This window comes from Colius striatus, chromosome 1 (assembly GCF_028858725.1).
Source record: "Colius striatus isolate bColStr4 chromosome 1, bColStr4.1.hap1, whole genome shotgun sequence".
NCBI classification, from domain to species: Eukaryota; Metazoa; Chordata; class Aves; order Coliiformes; family Coliidae; genus Colius; species Colius striatus.
This window is the reverse complement of record NC_084759.1, coordinates 176,287,602-176,314,881: the sequence shown is the minus strand read 5'-3', so window position 1 is coordinate 176,314,881 and position 27,280 is coordinate 176,287,602. Positions and strand designations below refer to the sequence as shown.

The 27,280-nt window shown below is 37.2% G+C and overlaps 1 protein-coding gene across 4 annotated transcripts in view; it reads left to right on the top strand.

Moving 5' to 3' along the window:
- Positions 1-66: 66 nt before the first annotated feature.
- PPHLN1 (periphilin 1) overlaps positions 67-27,280 on the top strand; it is a 68,810-nt gene continuing 41,596 nt past the window's right edge. For 2 of the 4 annotated variants that reach the window (XM_062017176.1, XM_062017208.1), the window contains exons 1-6: positions 67-141; positions 4,642-4,689; positions 5,805-5,896; positions 9,298-9,477; positions 10,332-10,393; positions 26,121-26,377. In XM_062017176.1, coding sequence (XP_061873160.1) covers position 4,689; positions 5,805-5,896; positions 9,298-9,477; positions 10,332-10,393; positions 26,121-26,377 — 592 coding nt within the window. In that variant the 5' untranslated portion in view covers positions 67-141; positions 4,642-4,688. The remainder of the gene's footprint in view (positions 142-4,641; positions 4,690-5,804; positions 5,897-9,297; positions 9,478-10,331; positions 10,394-26,120; positions 26,378-27,280) is intronic. The other 2 variants (XM_062017186.1, XM_062017197.1) reach the window with 2 other exon arrangements.

Sequence of the window (27,280 nt, the reverse complement as noted above, 5' to 3'; positions counted from 1 at the left end):
TCCCGGCCAATAGGCGCTGGCGGCAGTGGAAATCAGGCGGGTGCTTCCGGTAACGTCTGTGGGGCGCCGGAAGCGGCGGGAGGAGGTGCGGCGGGCCCCGAGGAGCTGCCTGCCGTGCCGCGGGACCGGGACGAGGAGCGGGTGAGCCGCAGGGCGGGCCCGGGACGGGACGGGGGCGCGGGTGGCGAGGTGCTCCCGCGGGAGCCGCTGCGGAGCCGGCGGTTGTCCGGCCTCCTCCCGCGGAGTGAACGTGACATTGACATCGTGTCAGAGGCGATCGCATGGGGCCAGCGAGCGCCGGCGGCGATCTGCCGCTCGTTCTCGGGGCACGGCGGTCGGCGGGGCACGGCCGGGTCTCGCCTCTCTCCCCTCCCTTCGCCTCGCCTCCGCGCCCCGCCGCGCCTGCGCGCCGCCAGCACGTGTGCGGCGGGGCGCAGGAGCACCCGAGGCCCGTCCCGGGAGACGGCACTGCGGGGCCTGGAATCCGCGGCGGCCCGCGCCCTGGGGCGGGATCATTTGTTACCGTGCGCTTCGCAGCAGCTGAGGTGAATGGAAGTGGCAGGGCAGGAGGGGTGGGAAGGAGAGCCGCCTCTGGGTAGGCGGCTGCTGTGGCTGCACCGAGGATGGCTTATCACCTCTCTCAACCTGCTGGCCACACTTTTCTTGATGCTTCCCAAGATGTCATTGGCCTTCTTGGCCATGAGGGCACATTGCTGGCTCGTGGTGAGTTTATTGTCAACCAGGACTCCCAGGTCTGTCTCTGCAGAGCTGCTCCCCAGCAGGTCAATCCCCAGCCTGTACTGGAGCATGGGATTGTCCCTCCCCAGATGCAGGACTCTGCACTTGTCCTTGTTGAACCTCATGAAGTTCTTCTTTGCCCTGTTTTTTTTAATTTATGCCTTCCTCACAGCATTTTATATACATAAAATACACGGTAGGTTTTTCTGTATGCTCTTACACTTCTGCTTTTTCATCTTAGCTGTACAAGACTGTATCTCTTCAATGTTTTCTGCGTAAGTATAGGAGGAGGAAGAGAATAAAGTGACATTTTTCCCCCCTTCCAAACTCAATTTTATCTATCTTTCCTCCTATCTAGGTAAGAAGTAGAGGAATGTCTTTGAGGCACTATCAAGTACAGATTGTAAATTGCTGGAAGAAAGTGCAGTGCTTTCTGCCTGTTTTTATGTCCTCAAAGCAGCAATTGTTGCAAAATTAGCCACGTGACTACTCATAAGTTACAATTCTCAAAGCATCTCTCCAAGGTCTTACTCATACAGAAGCATCTAAACTTTTTTTTGAAAGCTTTCCAAAGCAGATGAGAGACCAAACGGGCCCATATTTGTCAGTCTCTGTTGTTTGTCAAAGTTACAGCATAGAATCAGATATATTTCAGTAGAATCGGAGCTACTACAGCTGCCTGCCTCTGCATTTACTTTGGTTTGATGCTTTGTTCACATATGGTGAGAGGTAGCCATCTGGATTAGAAAGCTGTATGTATTTGAAACAAAAATGTAGATTCTGCAGAAGGCTGATAGCACACACTGAAAAATTTTGAATCCTGGAGAAGCAAATATTTCTACCTATGTTGAAAATTGAAAGTCTCAAGGAAGTGTAAGCAGACAAGAACTGTGTACAAAATATTGCAGAATACTGGAGTGCTTTCACAAATGTGTCAGTTCTGGGGTTTTTAAAATTATATGTTATTTAGAAGGCAAAGAAGGATAGAAAATTAATGATGGAATGATAAAGAAAACCCAGTTGTGCAAGAAATCCAAAGTTTAAGTGACCCAAGGATCTACTTGATGAAGAAACCCCTTTTGTATTACATCAGTTACATGAGCACAGAGCGAGACATAGTGCTGTGATAACTGGAACAACGCTGTTCTTGGCAGCTGGCCACAGTGGAGCAGCTTGCACTATGTTAATAGAATGGCGTCTGTGTATGCTGGAGTGCCTTTATTTGAGAAAATTAAGACCTTGCTTTAAGAAAAACAGTCACCTCTGATCAAAAATAGGAAGAGGCTGTTTAATGTAACAAGTATGTATATGTCAGGATTTTAAAGAAATATTGCCCACCTTTGCTGTGTATGCTAATTCAAAATAGTCAGCATGACTGACAGTGGTGTCAGGTGTCAAACAAAAATACAGTTTGGTGGGTTTTTTAAAAAATCTTTCTTTTAGAGCAACTTCTACTGAGAGAACAGATGAATCTGAATACAGCATTGATTCTGTAGGGTTCAATTTATTCATTTAATTCCTCCAAATGCAAAATATCCTCTCTTCTGAAATTTTTCTCCATACTTCTTGTCTGATGGAAACGTGGGGCTTTTTTCCTTTCATCTGTTGACTTGTTCTAGTAGATCCTTCTTTTTTTTTCCCCAGTTTGTAGTATTGTTTTGTCAAAATACTGGTGCTAATTCTTACTAGTTTCAGTGAAGTCCATCAACAGTGATAAAATCGACAGTGGTTTTTATCAGTCTTGTTGCCTAATGTGTGTGTGTGAATGTCAGTGCCCACTGCCAGTGGTCTGTGTTGGTATGCCGGAGGTAGCTTGACTTATAAAGCAGTGTGATGTGTAAGCTTGCACTTAGTTTCAGTGGCACTTGTCTGAAATGTGTTGCTTTTTGAACATTGTGTTCAGTTAACAATTTTTGGTAACTACTATGGGCAGCAGGGTGTGGACACTGGTATTTGTCAAAATGCAGTTGAAAACCTTACCTGGATCCAGCTTCTGATATTTGCTGTTGATCTAAATATGTGAGGCTTACTGTCGGGCACCAAAGTCTAGGGGCATGTGAGCGGTGAGTGGGCTGTGGATGAGCAGGGGTGGGAGCAGGGGTGGGAGGCTGGGGTGCTTTCCAGCTGTGAGCAGGTCCTGGAATGGGCAGAAGGAAAGGCCCACCTGCAGGCAGGGGCCAGATGTTGGGGACCAGCAGCCAAATAGTTCCAGAGATGGCATGGGACACTGAAGCTAATTCTGTCACTCAGGGTACAATGTAAAACACAGGAGTAAAACAAACAGTAAAACAAAGATGTCATGTTTTAAGACCATCTAGGAACAAAGGACCATAAGACATAAGTACCAAGGGCCTTTGGAACCCCCTAAAGACAGGAAGGACTCACTCCTCTAAGGTTTCCAATGAAACAGACAAGACTACTCAACTTGGGGAACAAAACAGAAATTAATTTAATCCACCACCAACCAAAAACATAACAAACAGAAAACAACACAGAATGGCACAATGGTGAAGAGCACAACCAACTCTTTTAAGACCACCTTCCTCCCACCTCTTTCCTAATCCTGGTGTCTTTACCTCCTCCCCGCTGAATGGTTCCTGCCACTTTTCTCAAGGCAGGCGGACCCCTTGCCAGTCCTCCCTGCTCCACCACGGGGTGCCTCACACACTGGGCAGTCCAATGTATGTTTGTCCTGAGGGCTGCAGCTCCTCTCCACCTCCTGTATGGGTCTCTGGGGCCCGCAGGCTCTCCGGCACGGCCTGCGCCATGGCTGTCTCCTCACACAGGCTCCTGCCCGTCCAGGTGCACTCACCCAAAGCTGCTGGCGGCTCTCAGTCCTGCCATTGCCCTCCATGGTTGCAGGGGCACGTCCTGTTCTTGTGGTGGGTTGCAGGAGGGTCTCTGGTCCAGTGCTCCTTCCTCCTTCCCTGACTGTGGGGTCCTCATGGGGGTCTGCCTCCATCTTATACCACTCTTCCAACTGCTCTTCCGCTGCAGGTTTTGCTTCTTAAATAGTAATGGCAGAGATACCAGATTGGCCTGGCTGGTCTGGAGATGGGTCCATCTCAAAGCCAGGGGAAGTTTCAAGAGCTGCTTACTGGTACCGGCACTGCAGCTCCCTGCTCTTGTTACCAAGCAAAAAGCAGCTCCACACAAACCCATGACAAAAGGAAAAAGAATTGTGGGGAGCCGATAAGAGCAGATAGAGTGTCTTCCTGGTGATCTGGGAAGGAGAGGGTGCAGAGTCAGCCAGTTAGCCTCTGGTGTGAATTTTTAAGGTTTTACCAAAAGTCTCTGAAGTAGAGAATGCAGAGACTATTACTGTGGACACTCTCCAACACCTCAGTGTCTTTCTTGTAGTGAGGGGCCCAGAACTGCACACAGTATTCAAGGTGTGGCCTCACCAGCACTTAGTACAAGGTGATAATCACTTCTGTGGTCCTGCTGGTCACATTATTTCTGATACAAGCCAGGATGCCATTGGCCTTCTTGGCCACCTGGGCACACTGCTGGCTCATGTTTGGTCAGCTGTCAGTTAACACCCCCAAGGCCTTTTCTGCCAGGCAGCTCTCAAGCCACTCTGCCCCAAGCCTGTAGCATTCCTGGGGTTGTTGTGGTCCAAGTGTAGGATGCAGCACTTGGCTTTATTAAACCTTATACAATTGGCTGCAGCCCATTGTTCCAGCCTCTACAGGTCTCTCTGAAGAACCTTCCTGCCTTCAAGCAGCTCTATGCACCCACCCAGCTTCCTGTTATTGGCAAACTTACTGAGAGTGCACTTGATCTCCTCATTCAGGTCATCCATAAAGGTGTTAAATAGAAAATCTGGGTTACTTAAAAAATGTAGTTATGAGTATATATGTGGTGATTTTTGCTAAATTTAGTTTCTTTTCCTTTTTGTAGGTAATTGAATGGATCTTCAAAAGCAGAATTACTGAAACTGACAGAAAAGTAAGTATGTCAGTGTTTGTTGTGTTTCACAAAAATATACATCTGAGTCAGTGCCACCTCTGCTTACAGTTAGTAAACCCTTTTGCCATATCTGTAATAAATATTTTTACATAGCCTCATAAGTCTATGTCCTGTGAAATGTTTTTATTTTTTGAAAGAAGATAACGTTCTGTATTTCTCCTTTTGCATATGTCTTCCCATTTCATTTTCTTATTGATTATTTTTTATAGGTAGAACTACCATTTATAAAGGGATATTTAAAAAATACAGTCCTCATAATTTTTTATCTATTTTACTTGCTATCTAGTATATAATTTGTCATTTTTTTAATCATTAGAAAGTTTTAAGCTCCTTGAGTTTGTGTTGTCTAACATAGCATGGCTAAAGTCTGTTATGGTGATGATTTAGTTAGACCTGTATTTAATTATTAATTTTGACTCTGAAAGTTACCTTTCTCTGGAAAGAGTAATTTCTGTGTTCTGCTGGCTTCCAGTTAAAACAGGAAAAATCTGCATGTGAAGAATGCATTTCATTCATGTATCCAAAATGTGGAGCTTTGTACTAATGGAATGATGTGTTGTGTTTTAATCTCTTTCCAGATGATGAAATAATTCAAAGTTACTATATAAAAAAGTAATTGTTTCCCTATTTATTAGATTGAAAGAAGTCTCTGTCTTTTAGCAGAACAATATCAAAATTACAATAAAGCATGTATGAATCTATATGTACAACTAGTGTTAGCAATATGCTTATGTTTCAATACAGCTTTTTGTAGTAAGTAGTGTGATTATGCTGCACTCATTTTCGATTGTTCAGTTATTGAGTTGGTTTTGCTTGAAGCTCATTAATTACTTTCCATAATTAGATAGACTTACTTTTTAAAGGAGTAATTTGAAGAAATATATGTATACAGGATTTGTGCATATTGTATTGAATTGGGACAAGTCACAGAATCTTAAGGGTCAGAAGACACTTCAAATGATCATCTAGTCCAACCCCCCTGCCAGAGCAGGACCACCTAGAGTAGGTCAGGAACCCTTGTTTCTATCTTCACTATCCATTGGCCTAATTATAGTGAGTCTGGTTTTGGTTAATTGAATTTTTGTTGTCTTTAGTGGCTTATCGAAGAGATGAAATGTGGTCTGAAGGGCGATATGACTACGACAGAGTTCCAAGAGAACGTCTTCCTCCGAGGATTCATCCTGATGTAAGTGTATAGTGTGTTTGTTTAGCACTTACACACCCATAAGGGCTGCATTTATGTAAACACTGGAAGTTCGTGGGTTCTGTTCTTTTCTCATATGTTTAAGCCAAAAATTGAACATGCGCAGCTGCAAAGAGATAATAGGATGCCTGCAAAATGAAATGTCTTTTTTTTCCAGTCTATTGAAAGTGTTTTATAGTATTTGTATTTTGATAAAGTGTGCTTTTTTGGTGTAATTCTTTATGTTATTAAACAGTAATTTTTTAAAATGTTACTATATCTTTGAAGTGATTTGATGTGGTAAAATTGCTACTTTCAGTATTCTTGTCACTGGTGCAGTTTTTTGTCATGATGTTTAAAGTATAAAAATAAATCTTTATAACATGTTAAAAATACACTGTTGCTAAAGAAATTGTGTTGAAGCGTTGTAAGGGAAATGCTTATCAAGAGAAGTGTCAATGGAAATTATTTTGTAGTCATGGAGACTTCTACTGTATGTTATGCTTGTAAAAGCAATCACAGAAACTGTGCTTATTCTACTGTAGAATAATTTTAGAATGCTTTTAGAAAATCTCTGTGCTAAACAATTGGGTAAAATTTTATTACATTTTTTTATTCTGCCTTTGTCTGAAGGAGGGAAGAAAGCAGGTAGTAGCTTTTTCTTTTGAACTGATATACCTTAAACAGAACTTTTAAAAATTCTTTCTGACATTTCTATTTACATGCTGTGCAATGTACCTTTGACAAAAAAAAATTGCAGGTACCTATTATCTGACTTTTAATTTTTTTAAATGTTGGAACAATGGCATAGCTAATTTAGCATACTTTCTGGGTTCCTTATACTGTTATATCATCATCTTCTTATTTTGATTGTGTGCCAGTGGTGGCAACTGGGTTCACGGTCTAATGAGTAGTGTATTAGTGTTTTACTGCTCTGTGACATTTTTAACTCTCTTTACAGGTAACAAAAAAATGTCTACATTTTCAGCAAAGTGGAAATCAGATAAGTTTGTACAGGGTATTTAGTCAGCTGCTTCTTGAAAATGTTGGTCAGGAATGAGACTTGATAAAGGCAAAGTACATTTTCATAGATTTTTCATCTATTTTTTAATCCATGTTTGACTTCACTAACACATTGCTAACTGAATTTAACCATTGCAACAGTGACATTTCTGAATTTTTTTAGTCTTTCAAGCTGTCCAGCGAACAGTGGGTAGCATATGCATTATGAAAATTTAATTTAAAATTTTAAAAAAGTAATATGCTCATTTAAATGCCAGAATTAACTAGATAGTTTAGTGCTGCTTTATATTATGTGTGTTTGGAAATGAGAATGAAGGGACTAGCAGAGTATGCTCATTTAATACCATCACTGGTGTACATCTGCTCGGAAACAATACCCCCAGTAGTTGGACAAACCAAGATCTGATGTCTTTCTGCCTTACTAAAAGATGAATACAAAGTTCCTTCTCAGACAGCTCTGGTGCTTCCAGTTAATTGGCAAGCAGTTTCGGTCCTTGTAAGCCGGTGACGTTGTATCTGTGTCCATGTGTAGAGGTCTGAGTTGGTTTTGACTAGACGTGTGAAACAGTATTAATTTATTCAATCTATGAACCCTTTTAGCATCTGCTGATAGGTTTATGTGTCGGAACTGAGACATGCCAATGATACAGCATGAAGTATCTCCTGTTTGAGAGAGGAAGAGATTTGTCATATATCAAGTATAGATTGTGGTAGAAACAAATGCTTTCAGGTCTTGGTTAACAATGTAAAGTTGCAGGTGCTTGATACAATTAGCCATTAAGGGGCACACTTTGAATTTCATGTAACTGTCCTTCTGAATGCCACTGTAGTTGGTTGATGGGGACTTCGGCTTCAATGTAAAGCACAGACAGAGCAGTTTTAGTTTATATTCAGAGCACATCATCATTCTGAGATATCAAACTAGAAAAAAAAACCAACCAAAAACCCCTCCCCAAAAAACAAATACAAATCAAAAATCCAACTAAACCTTGTGAGATAGAGGTAGGTCAAACATTGTGTCTGTGGATGAATGTGTGTGTAGTCTCCGCTTTGCATCGGTATGGCTGTAGGCTGGCTTTGGATTACCCTCTGGTGAATTTGTTGAGTGGTCTCTGAAATCAGAACTAATTTTTTTTTGCATTATAATATTTAGCAATTTGTGAATTTAATGTATTTTTCCACGAATGCTGTTGGTGCATAAGATTGTGACTTCCACTACTATTAGAAAAACTAATTTGAGTGTCTTTCTGTCTCTCCAAATTGCAGATGCTAACTCAAGTCTCTACATTTATAGCATGTGTTTCTAGAGACCATGGGAAAAAAATCTTGCTAAAGGGATAAGACTTAAAATGCAAGGTCTTGCATTCATGTTTTTGTTTGCTTTTATTTGTAGTTGGCTGATATAATACTTGGTTACAGAAAATTGAATTTGTGTCTTTTTCAACTGTGCAATTTGTGCTTAATAAACAAATAATTTCTTTAATTGATGAATGGTGTATGACACTTTGTTTGAAGGAAATATGATAACTTTGCATTCTAGCAAAAAGCTATCCAAAACTTGTGTTAAAAAAAAAAAATAGGGTGTTATGTCAGTTGAATCCTCAGATCTGCTACTGCATTATCTTGGGAGGGTGCTTATCTATTCACATTATGAAGCAAGGGCTATCTTCACTACTATCTCCTGTAGTGGTTTTACATGGGCCAAGTTTTTGGTAGCAGGGGGAGCTACAAAGATGTCAGAAGCTTCCCCTGTAGCTGATAGGGCTGATGCCAGACAGTTCTAAGAATGACCCCTCAGCTGACAAAGGCCTGGCCAATTAGTGACTGAAGTAACTTCAGTGAATAATGTATTTTAGAAGGGGAAGAAGTTGCTGCACAGTTGCTAAACTGCAGCAGCTACAGGGAGCCAGGACTAAACCACCACATTTCCATAGTGTGGAAGATATTACTGATACTAAGGAAACAGATAATATTTTCAAATAAGTGCTTTGTTTTACAGGCATTACAGATGTCACTTTATTGCATTCCTAAGTTAACATAAAAATCTCTATGAAATATGTATGGCTAATGTTTAAAAATAAAGTAGCTTATGGCTAGAAAGAAGCTGCTGCTTTAAACTTTTAAAAGAAACCTAAACCACATTGAAAATTTTCTCTCTAAACTTGCAGTGCCTAAGGATTGCATCTGAATGATGTCCATTTAAATTCAATAAGATATTCCATCATCAGACTGGCATGAGTTTTAATGTTTTTTGTTCCCCTGTGCTGTTTCACCTTCAAGAAATATTAAAAAAAAAACCCAGAACCCCACAACTTTTATGTATTCATTACAGATTTCCAGCTGTTAAAAGCAAAATGATTTTCTTTGTTTTGTGGTTTTAGGATGATTACCATAGAGTAGTAAACATTGTGCCCAAGAAACCACCGCTGCTCGAAAGACCCGGGGATGGGAATTACAGTCGGTATGATGATTACAGTCACGCTGAGTACAGGGACTATGAAGAGGGTCGCAGTTTTGCCCACGACAGAAGAAGTGGCCCTCCTCACCGAGGTGTACGTAAGGTGATTCTTCTCACATTTATGATGGTTATCTCCTTATGAATGCTTGAATACTTAAATAACTGAAGGGTTATTTCAGACAGACATCACTGTTACTGCTGTTCTCATGAATTGAAACAGAATGAATAGAAAAAACATGTGGATTTTGGTATGTGCTCCTTTTTTGCAGTTACTGTGCTTCTAAGACTCTTGAGATTATATGGTAATGCCTGTTTGCTGCTTCTTAGGGCTTCTAGCTACTCTGTTGACTTAGAAAAGAGCCCTTGTCCAGCTCTGTGGAAAACTCAAGAGTCTGAACCAGGAAAAGAAAAGTGGACAGAAGCCTTCTGTATGAATAGAAGAATGATTGAAAAATCCTTGCACGTGCAACTTGTTGGGTGTTGTCTACCTATCCTTCTCATTTGCACAGTTGTTCTCATATTTAAATTCTGTCATGATGTTGAATGCATATTTACACTTAAGTTATGCTTAGATGCAAAATTTATGATCCCTTTGAAAGGTCATTATCGCTACCTTCTCTAACCCAGGTGTGTGAAGTTCTGTAATTTCTTGTGATGATAATTTATATTACAGTGAGGAAATGTTTGGAGTCAGGACCAATGTATATAGTTTGAAAATTCCTGTAGTGATCTGTACAGAATTTTAAAGTTGCTCTCCTTAGTATTAGTAGAGGAAGAAAATAAGAGGAACAGAATAGAGTGAATAAACTGAAAGGAACTTTGCTGTGAATTATTAATACTTTGGGTCATTAAATGCTTTGGTTTTTCAGTAAATAAGCACAATTTGGCAATTAACTGTACCTCACATCTGATGTTGAGATACATGTCACACAGTTGTTTTGCGTATGTGTTTTGCAGGATAATTCGGGATACAGATGGCCAAGGGATGATCATCCTATAGGCCGGCAGCCTGAATACAGGTATTTTATAAGAATTTACAGTAGTGCCATACATGGGCTGGGATTATTTAGGGCATTTTTCTTTGTGATCAAAACAGTTTGTAGAGCAGAGCAATGAAGTGACAGGGATGGGGGAAAGGACATCTATCTGTTGAAGTAAAAGACAATAGTGAAAAACTGTTTTCTAGCTGTATTATTAGAAGTACAGCTTAAATAAACAGTACAACGTGAAACTATTTTAGTATTTGTTTACTAAGGGTCAGAGTCATGATGGTTGTCTTTAGAGTCATGTCTTTAAGATATTAACCTGAGACTGTAATGTAGTGCACCTCCCTGCTCAGTCATACTTTTTACATGACTTGAGACAATTCTTGGTATAATATTTACTTCTGTGACTGCAATACATTGGGTCTACCACACAGTGGAAAGATACCTGTGTCATTTAAAAGGTTATTGAGGTGGATCATAAGATTATAAATAAGTTCGCTGTAGCCTTGTTCTGACCTCCCTATTTTCTCAGCTGGACTGATGAGTTGGTATTTCCACCATATGTTATATTCCTTTCCATGGGCACTGTCTAGTCTGTACCTCAGGTTCTCATCTATGAAACTTAAGAAGTAGTGTTAAAACAGGAGGGCTGTGACATGCATATGCATGCAATGATGTTTGAAATGGAATTATTTGATATGATAAAATGTGCAGGGTACTGTTACACTAAAAATTCATGGGCAAGGCTGAAACTTATCTTCAATATTTGGGCAATAAATATTAGTGTAACTGAAATATTACCAGTACAATCAAAGAATATCATCTTACGGCTGTACTTTTATATGCCACATTCTGTGTTTCCACTGCTCTAGGTGTCTGCTATTATATTGGGCCTGTGTTTCTGTATGTTACATAGTGGTGTTAGTCATATTTCATTCTACATAGAATAGCTCCTTGTTACTGCTTGCTATATAGAACTGTGGTTGTGCTAGACAATGATCAACAAAAGTAAACCCAGTTAGCTATAGACACCTGGTCAGTTAGGAAAAATTGCTGTTAAACCCGCAGCAAGTTACAAAAAAAATTCAGGCAGGTCAAGAAATACAGCAAGCCTGACAGGCTGGCTTAAAGCCTCAGTCTTGAGGCCATGCAAACTCAGTATGAAACTTTTAGTAGCAATGACAATATAGTGCTACACAATTGCTATAGATATTTGTGCCTTTGATTGTGATCATTTAGACATAGCATAACTAGGTTATTATATAACCTCACCATTAAAAATATCCTTCATATACCATAAGTGTGTGGCAGACTTCTCTCAAAATTGCATTTTTTAGGTGAGAAGCCACAGTAGAAGCTTTTGGAAAGTAGTGAGAGTTTTATATAGGAACTTTGGTAAAAATTCTTGCATCTTTTCCTCATGCTTTAGAAGAATCAATTGCTCAAAGCTGAAAAAAAAGTAAAAAAGAACAGTAAGTTAATGCCTGGCAGTTTATTTTGCACAGAACAAGAGTGGCACCCAGTGGTCAAAAAGATTGTCTTAAATGTGTCCTGATTTCATCCATGTAAAATGTGAGAATAAAACATCAACTTGTTTTGTGAAGGCTTTACCGATGTGTTGTGTGGTAGGTGACAGTCCTGTCTGAGTCTTTATTATATATTTCAGAATATGTAACTGTTACGAAACTGCAGTAATATTATGGAAGAACTTGATAAAGATACTTGGATTGGTTGAGGGTGTTGGGAATGTACTTACAATTGATTGAAGCTCTACTGATTTATTATATAAATATGCATTAACATATCAGAAGTCTGATTGTATAGAAGAGCACAGGAATAGTAAATAACCTTGGATGTAAAATCCTTTGATGATACAGCTGAACACTTGTAGTATTACATGCTTGGTAATAAAGTTTATTATTATTATTTTTTTGCATATTGCTCACTGTTGAGCTATATAGTAGATCTCAACAGAGGAAATCAAAATACAGTACTCTTCTGATGAAAACAGTAATTACTTTCCATTTCAATGACAGTTGCACTATAAAAATGGGATTAAAAATGATTGTATGCAAAAATGCTTTCTCTTTGGATATTATGAAAGTTCTTTTGGGTAAGTTCTTCTGGAATACCTATGAATGCTTTTTGAGGTAGTAGAAGGAGATTTAAGATTACTTCAACCAAATGTACTTCCTAAAAAATTGCACAGAACATGGCTAAAATATAGTACAAAGTTTGATTTGTCAAGCTAAAACACTCAAGAGAATTGTAAAGTTAATGAGTTTTCATAGTCGGTACAGTGACTATAAGTTCTGAAACAAATAGCTCTTTTATTGACACAAGTAATCATTTTTCTTGAGTATTTTTAAAAACTCATTCAGCATCTAAAAATGTGCTGCAAGAAGTCATTGTCAATGTTATGTTGGGTGCTTCCTCTTAACTGTTAATCACTCACATTTTCCTGCTTTGGTTTTTGGTGACCTCACGGTCACCAGTAGTTTCTGATCTCTTACTCCTTCCATTTTTGTTTCCCCCATCTTTGGAGTGATGAAAAACATTACTCAAGATTCTCCCAAAGTAAAAAACCAGCTTTTCTGGAATATAAAAAAATCCTTAAATGATCCAGAATTTTAGGGGTGAAAACTACCTATGTTTGAAGAAGCCGTCTGTCAGGGATGTTTTTTTTCAAGTGGTGGGGTTTTTTTTATGTTATTGTTGTAGTTTTTTTGTTGCCTGTTGTTTTTTAAATTTCTGCCCTTCTCCTTAAAAATAGGAAGTTCATGCTTTCTTAGAATTCCATAGTAAGCATGTGGCTTGAGCTGTCTGGTGTCTACTGACTAGCAGTAATTCTGCCTGAGTGACAGGACGATTGCTGACATTCTACCACTTAGCTTAGCCATCTTTTTTCTTGCCTTCTTTCTTCTCATGGAGTTACACTCCAGTTTCCAAGCAGCTCTCATTTGCCAATAGTCTGCTATTGAGTGGAGTGTTACTGAACCTTGTTCTCTTTCTTGGACTGCTCAGTTCTTGAGAGTTGTTGGCCCTGTTTTATACTATGCTCAGTGAACTGTTCTCATCCTGAAAATGACTCCTGTGTGGTAGTACGATTTTCCATATGTAGAAAATAAAGTAATTCAGAGTATGTGTTGGGCATAGATTTCAAAAAGGGTTCTCAGCTTTTTTTCTTCTGTTATAACCTTAGGGATTCTTATTGGATTCTGAAATCCAGTAACTGATGTGAATTGTGTAACCTTGCAGTTGTAGTTTGGTTTGAAGTGCCTTCTTCATTCAAGCCTAGGTCACACGTATAAAAATTGTACATCAAAGGAGAATCTTTTAGTTTGGAGAATAGAGAATTTTCTGCACACATGATGACAGTTTTAATGTCTTGATTGCTGATGCTATGAAAATTGTGAAACTGGGAAATTATGAGAGGAATAGAGATCAAATAACGCGTGACTTCTTTGTACATTCTTCTTTTACTGATGTTGATATATGAAACTCATTTAATCAAAGTACTCAAAATTATTTTGTACATGTCAATTTCTTTTTAAAGTTGCAAGGTACTATGCTGTTATGTTGAAGAACTCAGGTTTTACAGTACTTCTGTATGGGTCCTCATAGTTACAGATTTTGGTTGCAAGTTCATTTTTATAAAGTCAGATGAACTTTTCAGCGTGAAATGCTTTACAAGATTGTTAGCTGATGTTCACATTAGTCTTAATTTTAATTCTTTTGAGTGCACAAAGCATTACTTCATTCTCTTTTTTTCCAGCCAAACTGAGTTCATAAGATGTGAAATATGCAAAACTTGGCAACTTAAGATGGGTAAGACTCATCTTCAAAGAGAAATTGCAAAATGACGCACTTGTAAATCCCAGCTATACATGCATTAAATTTGATCCTTAAAATTATCCAAGGTCCAAACTTTAGTAAAATAAGGATTGCCATATTTCTAGACAAAGTACCCTGTTTCAGTTGATTCATACAGTATAGACTCATGTGAAGTGGATCACGTAGGACTCTTTGATTATCTCCTTTCAAATTGTTGACATAAGTAAGTATTCCATTGTTAATGAAAGAAACTTTAATGTGACTTTCTGAACATCAAACTTAAAGTTACCTCTTTAAGGTGGTAAAGCGTAATGTACTCCAGTTTTTGTAGATGCATAAACCTTTACAGTAAGATTTTGTTTATTCAAGGCCATGGAGAAAATTGGTAGCAAAGTGGGGGACAGAAACCCAGCAACTGGAGCTTTCTGATCTGCACTTGAACTACTCTTCCATTTGGTGATTCACACCTTGCAGGTGCAGTATGTGATGACAGGATATTCTAGAAGAGTGGTCTGAAGATTGTACATTAAGAAGAAAATTGTTCTTTGACAAGAATAGTTATTTTAAACCAAAACCATTGATGAGAGAGTCTCCAAATAGACGTTAAGGGTCACTGCCTCTTCTCTCAATAAAGCAGGATTTAATATTGAGGGGTCAGGTGTGTCATAGGCTGAGGCAATTATCTTTACATTATCACTATGCAATCACCTTTGAATTACAGGGGATAACTTGTTTCTTTTATCATTCACATCGCTATGTGTATTCTTGAATGCATGAAGCAGTGAACCTGTTTAAATATTTTATACTCATTTAAAACAGTGTATTAAATTGTGGGAGGTCTTTAAGCTTTGGATTTAAACTTTCTTATAATGTAAACTGATCTTTGTCTTGCTTATAGAAGAGAAACTTAGCCAAAGGGATTTATGAGATGGTGCTAAAAATGTACATAACTCTGCTGTTCTGTTACAGTATTTGACAGGTCTTAAGGGACACTATACAAGAAACTCATTCTTCATTAAAAAACATATGTGGAGGGAAATAAATCTGGCAGTTGCCTGAAGAAAGTGGTCTTATTTTTTACAGAGATCGATAAGCGGAGTTTTAATAGTATTAATTAGCACATGACTTATTTTTTTAATAAATTAATGAAATATCTAATAGAACATTGAACCTCTCAGGGATTCACATGAACTACTGGAGCAACTTGTTTATTCATACATGAAATTACAGTTTCCTTATAATAGGTCATTGTGGTAGATTCGTTATACCAGTCTACAGTTCCAGGCAAGGACTTGTCTGTGAAATCTGTAGTTCAGAAGACCCATTGTATTAGACTGGTAGCTAAAGTAGTTTACCTTGGCTTATGATAATTTAGGGAGGTGTAGGGGGGAGTTAGGACTTTGTTGAACAAGATAATATGTTATAGATAACTTTAAAAGTAGTTTCTGGTTTACACTAAATATTTAATGACTTCATGCCTTATGCAGCAGTCTTACTGATTCAGTAGTTGCAACATTTTCTTTGAGGGCTGTTTTCTTCTCCACTGCTTTTTTAGCAATTTTGTGCTTGGGACAACCAGTTGGTTTGCAAACTGAGATTTATGTTTTATAATTTGATTTTTGTTACTTGTCTGAAATTATAGAAGTCTAACTGTAATACTAATATCTTTAGTTCCTTTGGACCATGGGCTTTTATTCTGAATAGATTTCAAGAACTTGAATCTTCTCATGCAGATATCACTTAACATTTAAAAACAGCCCTGTACCAAAGGCTATGTATAATCAAGAACAGTTCAGGACTATCTACTGTTGCAGGTCAATACAATTGAAAGTAAAAATGTTTCAATTCTGACAAGTCTGGTTTTGTTGCTGTGAAGAATCTCTTTCCTTCAAATTACTTAGAAGTCAAGAGACTTAAAAAAGTATGTATGTATGCACTGGCTGTTTTATTGCTGGGAATATTATATCAAACTGAGTTTCTGATGTTATTTATATTGGTGAGACCTGCTTTGTTATTATCTAGAATTATATTAGAAATGTAATTCAGAGCAAGACTGCTGTTGGTCAGTTCTTGAAATGTTTCTTACTTGAGAGAATGGGGAGAAGAGAAGAGACTGATGGACAGGGTTTCAATTGGAGATTTTTTTTTTTTGCTCCCACCCTATAATGTGAAAATATGAGGAGGAGGTAAAAATTCCTCTTATTTTCAACTGCATTTTTTTGTACATTTCAGCTTCTTGTGTGGTTATTCTGTAAGGTGAATGATGTTTTCACTGACAGCTAGTTGTAGTTGTTGAATTATTACTTCTGATTTTTAAATATTTTTATTTGCAAAACTGTTGACCATGATCATTAGGGAAGGCCTTTTTTTAATTTCTTTGCAGAATTTCTCACTCAAATTCTAAAAAAACCCATGTTTGCTTTCAAAATTTGCTTACTGATACAGGGTTTTGCAGAACTCGGATTTAATTGCTTATGCAATTTCCAAGTCAGGTTGAAGAGAAAGAGTTTAAAGGCAAAATATCTACTGTATTTTCTAATGTAAAGGAATTATCAAATTAGCTGAACTTCCCGCTACCTGCTTGCTTGATATTTTTTCCTGATGAGCTTGTAAATGTACAGCCTCGTGCAATAGAGCTTATCCTTCATATGAAATCTAGAACAGTTCAAAATCTTGGTTTTCACCCTGAAAGACTTAAAAACTGAGTAAGGAGAAAACTGGGTAAACTTGTTTTTGAAAAGCATAATTATGGATAGATTATTTCAGTCTGATTCTGTATGTATGGTATTTCTTATACTTCAGTCCTTTGAAATGTTTCAGTTAAATATTTAAATATGTTATCTGTGCTGTGACTACGGAAGTAACAAAGTATTCTTTGGACTAAAGAGAAATTATTGTAAACTCAAAGAACACTTTCATATTCTTAAAAACCCGGCCTGAGTTATTGTTGAATAAACAACTAGGTAGTAAATTGACTTGAGTGTATTTTCCAACAGTTACAGTAAACACAGCGAATTTAGTAACAAAAAACTTCTGTTTTCATTATGGTGATTTTCAACTGCTGTTATGCATCTAACTTGCTTCTGATCCTAAAGCAAGTTTTATTCTTTTGAGGATTTCCACTGCAGTTTTTGTAAGGTTCTAAATTGTTGTATGATACTGGTGTCCCCATTATATTTTTTTAACAGTGGTTATTGCATGAGAACTGTTTACTACAGCTATTAGTATGGTTTGATACACATCAGGAAAAATCAAGTCGTTTGTGCAAACTCAGATTTTTTAAAAACATTGTTTTGTTACTTAAAACTGTCACAGTTTGGAGAAATGATTATATTCTTCATATCAGTGATGTTTACATAATGCTAATAAACTGTAAGGATAACCTCTGTTTACAATGTGTGATAAGGCAACATGCCTGAATATTGTGTACCTGTACACTGTAAGATCTTGGGTAACACCTGACTTCAAAGAAGACTTCAAAAAGCAAGCTAGTCTGGTCCAGTTTCATAGGTAGTATTGTAATCGGGTGGTAGATGGTATCAAACTAGCAAGCTAATGCTGTATTGGGAAACAATGAGGCAAACTGCCATGGGTAGCACTTGATTATCCTCAAAAGGTTTCCTAACAACTATGTTGAAAAACAGCTAGGTACTGAGAGACAACCATGAGGGAAAGAGAAGGGATTCTCTAAGTCCAGAGAACTACTGTTATGGGCATCTAAATCATCTCAACAATGAGGCAGTGAATTGACTTAATAAATGTAGTAATGACTTTTTTGGGGTGGAGAGTAGTGTCGCAGAGGAATTCTACATAGTTTCACTTAGGAGGATAAATTCTACACTGTTAGGTTCCAAGGAGTTGTTTGCTATATTTTAAACATACAAAATATTTCAGGGAATTTAATACCATTGAAAAAAGGTGGAAGTGCTAGGATGAGCTTTGCTTAGATGTTGTCTCTTCACATGAATGCAAGTTGCTTTTTCCTGACCTTGATTGGCAAAATGAGATGTGCTGTGAATTTCAGTAGAGGAGAGGAAAATGTTTGCTGTTATTGATAGTACAGACATCCTTTTGTTAAGTATTTTGCTACAAAGAGAAGATTTTTGATATACTGTATCCACCTACTACTGTGTTTGAGTGTGGTGTGATTTACATCTGAGGAAAAGTTCGTCAATGAAAACAATTCCATGATCTCATGCCATTGGTACCATTTTTAAAAGTGGTGCTATTTTTGCATGCTAAGAATTTATTTTTAATGTTGGTTTTGACATTTATTCATTATACAAGTTTACATAACCATAAAAAGTTCTTTCCTTTATATATGAGGCTTTGTAGTATTAATTTGTGTTCATAACAAATGTGTTTGTTTAAGGGGAACTGAATATTGATGCAATGACTTACAACAGTATTGAGTCAGACAGCTGTGGGAATGTCTTTTCTGAATTTTTTTCACAGTTGCACTGTGTTAAATTAAGTTCTACCTTACCTAATCCTCTATTCCTAGATATTTCAGGAAATTATGTTTGGAAGCATGTTTATGCAATTTAGAAGTCAAATGGAAAAGACATATTATTGTGTTGAGAATCATAGAATGGTTTGGGTTGGAAGGGGCCTTAAAGATCATCTAGTTCCAATCCCCCTGCAATTAGCAGGGATAACTTCAACTCAGGGCCTCATCTAACCCGACTTTTAATGTCTTGGATGAGGCATCTACCACCTCTCTGGGCAACCTGTTCCAGTGTTTCACCACCCTTGTTTTATTTCAAAAATCGTCCCTGTATCTAGTCTAAATCTACCTTCTTTCAGTTTAAAAGCATTACCCCTTGTCCTGTCACTACAGACCCTATTAAAAAGTGTGTCCCCAACTCTCTCAGCCTGTCCTCATAGGAGAGGTACTCCAGCCCTCTGATAATTTCTGTGGTCCTCTTCAGGACTCATTCCAGATATGTCTTATGCTTAAATATGTCTTAGTTAAAAAAAAAAAATCTATTTTGAGTCTTAATGATATCAACTTTAACTATTCTAAAATTCTGCCAAGGGACCTGTTTTATTTATCATGAAAAAATAAAAGTTATGAATGCAGTAAGGAGGCTCATTTTTTATGGTACAAATTGATTTCTGCAGCTATTTAAACGTGTCAAAGCTGATGCCATTACACTCCTTCCATGGCACTGATACTATTTCAGATGTGAGACTCTGCAATGAGCTGGTCCTGTATGCTAACTCAACACAATCAAATAATTATCTACCTATTTTATGTGATAGAAACTATCAATGCCAGGTTAGGCATGACAAGAGAATATGTTTACAAGAAAGGTTGCAAAGGGGAAGATTGTAGCAGCTCCACTTTGAATCACTATGACTTGTTATGGAAGTGCAGTCTGAAGATAACTTATTAAATCACTGAAGTAACTGAAGGCATACAGTAATTGAAAAAGGATTTTTAATAAGGAATTTACCCAAGTAGAATGGTGTCCTGGTTTGAGCTAGGATAGGGTTAATTCCCGTGAGGAACCAGGATGGGGTTGTTAAATATGTTCAAGTAAGTACTGCTTGTAATGTCAAGAAAATGGCTTTTAAAAAAAGGCAAGAGACATCAATGTGTATTATAGTGACTGTAAACTGAGAGCAAAATGTAAAGAAAAAACAAACTGGGAAAAAAAAAGATTAAGCTACGTGTCTGAACAATTTGAGAGGAAATGTCTGTTCTAACATGGGACTTTTTCTGATTTTGAACAAACTACTTGACAAGAAGGAATGAGATCTAATAAAGAAAAAATGCGTAATGTACAGTAAAATTTTTCTTCTTATATATATGCTATCTTATCTTGAGAAATCCAAAAGCAGGGGTAGTTTTATTTTTATTTTTATTTAAAATTGTTGTGCAGAAGTCTGTACTAGTATGACAAAATTTCTAGGACATAAGCAAATAAAACCAATTTGACAAGATTGCTTCAAATTTTACTTTAAGAAAAACACCGATTTAAGTTCCAAAGAATTAAGAGCAAGCAGCTTTATATGACTGTATGTAGAACAAAGACCAAATATATTAATTACACAAAATAATTGCATTCGAATGCATGTGATTTTTGCTTCTCCTTATTTGGAAAATGAGGGCTTAGTAAGTCTCTGCAGTTGCTTTAAAACAGATACAAGATCTGAATGGTTTCCATTTTGAATTAAGGCTGTTTAGGAATTGATTCAGTTGCTACTGTGTTGAGTATTTATTCCTTGTTTAGTTATCTGAACTGCTTGACTGTTGTAGGATGATCTGCTATTGAGAAAGTTGTGAGAGTATGAAGTCTGTCCCACCAGCAATGTCTTTAAGTAAATATTTTATCAGTGAAATTGTGCTATTATAATTGTTAATACAAATTATAACTAAGTTCATCATTTTTAAAAAAGCTGCACTCTGGAACTTTAGATTTATGATCTATTTTCTGTTGTAGAGCAACTGCAGAGACTTACTAAGCCCTCATTTTCCAAATGAGGAGAAGCAAAAATCACATCCATTTGAATGCAATTATTTTGTGCCAGCCAGTTATGCCCTCATAGAAGGCTATCAGATTGGTCAAACAGGACTTCCCCTTAGTGAATCCATGTTGACTCCCCCTGATAACCATCTTTTCCTTCATACATTTAGTAACAACATTCAGGATGAGTTATTCCATCACCTTTCCAGGGATGGAGGTGAGGCTGACTAGCCTGTAGTTTCCTGGGTCATCCTTCTTGCCCTTTTTGAAGACTGGAGTGACATTGGCCTTTCTCCAGTCCTCAAGCACCTCACCTGTTCTCCATGATCAAAAATGATGGAGAGCAGCTTAGCAACCTCATCAGCCAGCTCCCTCAGCACTCTTGGATGCATCCCATCAGGACTCGTTGACGTGCAAGTGTTAAGATTGCCTAACAAGTTGAATATTGAATAAAATGAACAAGTGGCATCAGCATCGAGTTTCACTGTTCGCATATGATGACTTTAGTACCACATACAGCATAAAAATCATCAAATGTGTGTATTTTTATTTCTTTGTTTTACATTGACTATGTCTAGTTATCCTTCTTTTCATGAAATTTGCTGAACTGTTCTGCAATGTCTGTTTTCTTTTGCCTTCATGTAAAAAGCTGATAACATGACATTGATGGACCTAATTATGTTAATTTCATTTAAAGCAAATGCAGATATCAGTTACAAGTACTGTTCAGTCATAAAATGTTGCAAACTAGTTGTCATAAGAGATCTGTCATCATCAAATGTTCAAATGAAAGCTGATGAAACTAGATTCAATTATTTACATTTACAGTGGTGTAATTCACTGTATTGCTTTAGGTTTTGATAAAAAAGCATATAGATCTTTGGACAATTAGAAGGGATTGTAGTAAGTCTCTAAAGTACAACTAAAGTAAGTTGTTGGTTAGTTGCACAAACTTGCACTTTAGAACTTGTACTTTAGAAAGAGAGGGCATGAGTTCTAGGAGAGAGGATGGTGGCTGGAATCTTTCACCACCTACGTTTCCTTTGGAGAGGTTAAAAGTAGAGGTGTTTTCGACTCTTTGTTTTTGCTTTTTGGATATTTAATACAGCAAATCTTTTGAGAAGCCTAGAGGTCGGGTGTGGTATATTTTATTAAATGTTTTCCACATCACGTTGGTAGCTCTGTTAGTTCCTGCAATGTCTGATAAGGAAGGCAAAGAGGAATTTTTATTTTTGTTTCATTTTTCCCCCCCCGATTCCCCTGCTTGTTTATTATAAGACAAGGGAGAGTGTATTGAATTAAAAAGTATGGTTTAAATCTTGTTTGCGTTATCTTTTTGCACTGAACTGTGATGCCTTAGGAAATATGTATAAATCCTCAGTTTATTTATAAAATTGTGAATTACTTTTAGGCAGGATTAGTAATCAAGCCCAAGCCTCTAAATGGAATGTCTTACCCCTGCACAATAACAGTAATCTTTCCCAGATGGAAGGAGTCACATAAACTTCTCTGTCGACTTTTTATCTGTGTGATAGACTGCACTCACCTGTGAGTTAGTGAAAGAATTTACAGTTTCTGCTCCACAGCATATCTGTTCAGTGCAGCATCAAAAGTGCAGGATATGCCTTCCTGTATAGTTGGACTACATCATAGATGAATGTTTTAGTTGAAAAGATGAATGTCTGTATTGACACATACTAGTTTTAAGAAATAGTGAGCATGAAGTGTTGTGCACAGCTGTCCAATAGCATGAATTCAATGAGAATGAATTAAGATTCCTTTTGCCAACAAAACTTTTTTTCATATTGCATGTGATGTGCTTTCATGTACCCAAGTACACCTCCATTTCAGGCATTTCATGTCAGATAGGTGATTGAATTTTCCCTTTGTGTACTCCTAAATCATAAAACTAACACACCAGTTTGTGTTAGTCTTTGTTTCACTTTGCTTAATCTGTACCACTCCCTTTTGTAAACCAGAGACTTCTTGTAGCCCTCCGTTTCCCATAACATTGTTGCTGAGTGGTTTGCAGGGCTTGAAATGCCCAAGAGTGATGAGACCAGAAGTACTCCAGGTGGTGGCTTAGGAAAGGTGGTGTCTGTGATCCTTTGGCAACTGAAAAGCTCTCCTGTGTTGTGCTCTTTGTCTCCTGCTATACCAAAAGCCCTACTATTGCCTATTCTGTATGTGTTTTTTCCTCCAGAAAACTGGAACTGATGGTTAACTGAAGTAACTCTCTTCCCTCAGCTACCCTTGATGAATGTTATATCAGGCTATGGCTGTTCCCTTGTGAAATTTCAGGAGCTCATCAATGATTATCAGCTTCATTGAGAATTTAATGGTCAAATTTCATGGAGGTTTAAAAATGCTAATACTTCCTGTTGCAATACTGCTGAGAGAACCAGCCCGTGCATTCAGGATTAAGTGTGATTTAAATACAAAGCATAGAGATAAGAGAGATCCTATATAAAAGTAATTAATCCTCTGTTTTTTACTAAGGGCAGTAATTCTATTTTAAAGGTAGAGCTGAGCACAAATTTTTGCATCTCTTCAATAGTGTCCCTGCTCAATAAACCTTTTCAGTATGTGTTGGAATCTGAAGCATTTGGCTAACTGCTTTACTGAATTGAGGCCTTCATTACCAAATTACAGGTGTATGTTAGTTTAAGTATTTAAAGAAAAAAATAAAAGGTAAAACAATGCTTATTTTGTTCTGTTCAGTGTAGTTTTTAGCATTAGTGGAAAACATCGGAAATGCTGTGTTGTTGCTGTGCTGTCTGAAAGAGGTTGCTATAGTTAACGGCTTGGGCATTCAGTGTGAGATAGGGTCCAGTTAAGAATTAACATGGACTGATAAAATGAAAATTTAACAAATAAAAGTGAGATTCTAGATTTTATATACTATTATTGTATAATGAGACTCATAAGTGTTTTTGTGTTTAAAAGTGTGTTTCAATGATATTTTGTAAATTCATATGTGGATATTAGAGCATTTATTATATATATGCAGTAGCTGGGGCTCTGTAAACATTTCCATAATAAACTTCTCTGTGTACTAGGGCTTAATAACTTGCTCATAAAAACGTGCTTTGGGCATAAATGTGGTGTACTAGTCTCCCAGAATGCTTGTACTGTAAAAATAGAGAGGTTTAGAAGGAAACTGAAGAAAAAGTGTGCTGTACCTAACTCATTCCTGATAAATATTTGATCAATATGTTCTGTAATAAATTTTAAAACCTCACTTAACTAGACAAACTTGGTCAGCGTTGAGCTAATCTTTCTAGTATTCTCAAAGTCTGAACTTTTGCTTTAAGTCTGTTGCTACATGAAATGTTCATACAGTAGGTAGTTGTCTGTTTTCAGCTACATATCCTAGATTTGAGAATTTGCCTGGCTTCTTTAGATTTCTTTTTGCTAAATTTAAATGGACAAAGGAGTTTGAGACTTCCTTCATTAAATGTATTTTCTCAGTCTCTGATAACTTCAATTATTTCCTGCTGGAACCTCTCCTGTTAATCTACACATTTCCTACAGACTAGTGTCTAATGATGGGTGTATTGCTCATAGGCCTTTGAAGAAAGCAGGAGGATTATCCTTCTGTGTGTTCTTGGGTGATTCATTCTTTGATGTAAGTATTTATACAGTGGCTACTGTATAGAGGGTATTAAATAGAGTGCTATTTAATAATTCCATAATTGTTTCTTTTGCTTTGAGGAGAAGAAAGTGTCACAATAACCAGAAGAAGAAAAGATGTTTAGAAATGAAATTAATTTTGATTATACCACACCTGTTAGATATAAATTGGTGTAACATTGCTTTATGTCAGTTTTGAAGTTCAGACCTGTAAAATATGGTTTTCTGTAAGAATAAGATACTTACTCCATGAGCCTTTTATAATTATTTAACTGTTGAACTTGGCTTTGCTTCAGTGACCAAAAAATCCTGTTGGTTAATACTTTAATTTTGTATTAAAATTTTCCAAATAAAGATCTGCTTTATTTTTCTGATACCTTATCTGGAATTGGAGAAATAAGCTGAAGGATTGTCTGTATTTTTACTGTCTCTGCTCCTGCCCTGATGATTTTGCTGTTGCAAAATCATCTCTTGTGGGATGTCTGTTCTCTGGAGCAGAAATACTCGTGCAGATGTGCTTTCTGTGCAAAAAGTAAATCAGCATTGTGTGAGACGTATTGGCATACTAGAGTTTGCATTCTGTGGTACAGCCTGTGTAATTTCGGTAGTCCAAAACCCCTTTGGCACACTGAGTCTTTTGTTACCTGTCACAAATGTGGACTTGTAACATGTTTTAGGAACTGTACACTAGAGGGCTTTTTTTTTCTTTATCCACCAACATAAGATTAGCTGTAGCTACATTGTGCCAAATGAGACCACGAAATCCTTGCTTGTCTTTGTGAGATATTCTCTTATTTCAAGTATTGAGCTATGATGAGAAATAGGAGAGAAAAGCAGTGAAACAAGATACATTCTGGCTTATTCTAAATGTCATTTTTACTTAGCAATGCACTGGAGGAGCAGAGAAGTGCTTGCTTCTCTTAACAATGTATCTTCTTAACAAACCAAATGCCAGAAGTTTAGATTCACTAGATGTTTGCTTGTATGTTTGTTAGGTTTGAGATTTTACAGGAAAAGTTTCATTTGATACTGGTTTTGATTTTTGTTTTTTTACTATTTCATATATATGTATACTGATGTAATTTGCAGGTAACTAGGACATTTGGGGTATTGTCTGGAACAGCAATATATAAATTCAGTAAATTTTTGGTGTTTACTGTATTATAGTTTCCAATCAGTTTGGTTTCTTGTGACACTGACTGTATCTGTGGCATTTTACAGTAAAGTTCCAAATAAATATAGGTTATTGTGAAAGATATAGACTTTTTAGTAGGCGTACATCTTCATATTTTCATTCAGGGTTTGACCTTGGGTAGATACATAGGTATGAGGGTAAATATTCTAAGGTTTTGTTTTTGTCCTTGCTGGATGTAAACTGAAATCCCTTGGTATTTCCCATAGCAAGGTGTTTGAAATCAAATGAGGGAAATAGTGCCTTGAAAATAAAGGTAAGAGGAAAAATAGAGTAGAAAACCAGCCAAATAGTGTGAGCAAATGTAGGAGTCCCAATTTCTTGAATGTGTCTTTCTCTTTGATTTTACCTGAATAGAATAGAATGTAATTAGGTTCTAGCCGTGAGCTAGTTGAATTAAATGTGAAAAAAATACATACATATAAATCACTTTTTGTACTTTCCTACTTGATTTTCATTCATTGCCTAGTATTCTGACAGTGCTGAAGATTTCAGATGTATTCTGCAGATGTTTACTAACCTGTTTGTATATACCAGACACAAAATGTTGTCATTGTATTAACTAGTACCAGTCTAGAAACATTGGATGGATAACCAAGTAACTTTTATTTTTCTGTTGTCTTCAAAGGGATATCAGAGATGGCTTCAGAAGAAAAAGCTTCTATCCTTCTCATTATATGAGAGCGCGATCCCCTCATAAGAGGGACTCTCCTTTCTTCAGGGAATCGCCTGGGAGCCGAAGGGATTCTCCGCACAGCAGATCTGGCTCCAGTGTCAGCAGCAGGAGCTACTCTCCTGAAAGAAGCAAAGCCTATAATTTCCACCAGTCCCAGCATAGCAGAAGTATGTCATCTTTACATAAAAGAAATATTTCTTCTCAGCAAGGTAATGCTGGATTAATGATGGGAACTGATTAGTGAGGTGAAACTGCAACTCACTGTATAAGCTGTTTTTCTTTACATGCTGTCTTTTATGATGAGAAAACTAGACGTTTGTACCAATTATGTTTTGTCTGCAGTTTGGTTGTTCCATTGTCCTCGGTTCCCTTATGTATTTCATGTGGGAGATTATAGGTGTTATTTTAGTAACAGCTCTAGACTGACTGTAAGAGTTTGAGCTGCACAGCTTTTTCTAGTATGTTATTTTAGTTTCTACATCAACAGCTTCTGTTACTTTACCTGCTTCATTGGATTCCCTTATAAGAAACTTTACTATCATCTATAGCAGAAGATTTTCTTATTGCAACCGGGAAAAAAGAGGGCTTAAAAAATAGGAGAAATTAGGGCAGATGCTACTAGTTGTTACATTTTCTGAAAATGTTCTTAGAACTGTATTATTAGGGTTTTGAAGCTGGTGAGTTTTTTAGCAATTTCACCTCATCATCAAATTCTCTCAAATCTTGCTTTCCTCAAATAAATACGAAACATGTCTCAGTTAAGTCTGTGCTGTGTAAGTTATGCTTTTGAAAAGCTTGACTGTTAATCTTTCCCAGAAATCTAATGAGTCGTCTGTTTTAAAAAATATTTTAGGTTTTCCTGTTCAAACAATCAGCAATAAAAAAGGCAAAATTAGGTTTTTAAAGTATACTACAATCTTAGCCACTACTGTTTGTACAGCTTCTGTAAATTAATCTGATTTGATTTCCCCTTCTGCAAATGCTTTTTAGTGAACTATACAAACTTACTGTTCATTTTGGCAGCTTTAAAAAAATTAATTAGATTAAAAAAAAAAAACCCGCTGATAGGCATATATTGTTTCCATAGTGGACTATTATGTAGCCCTTCTTGC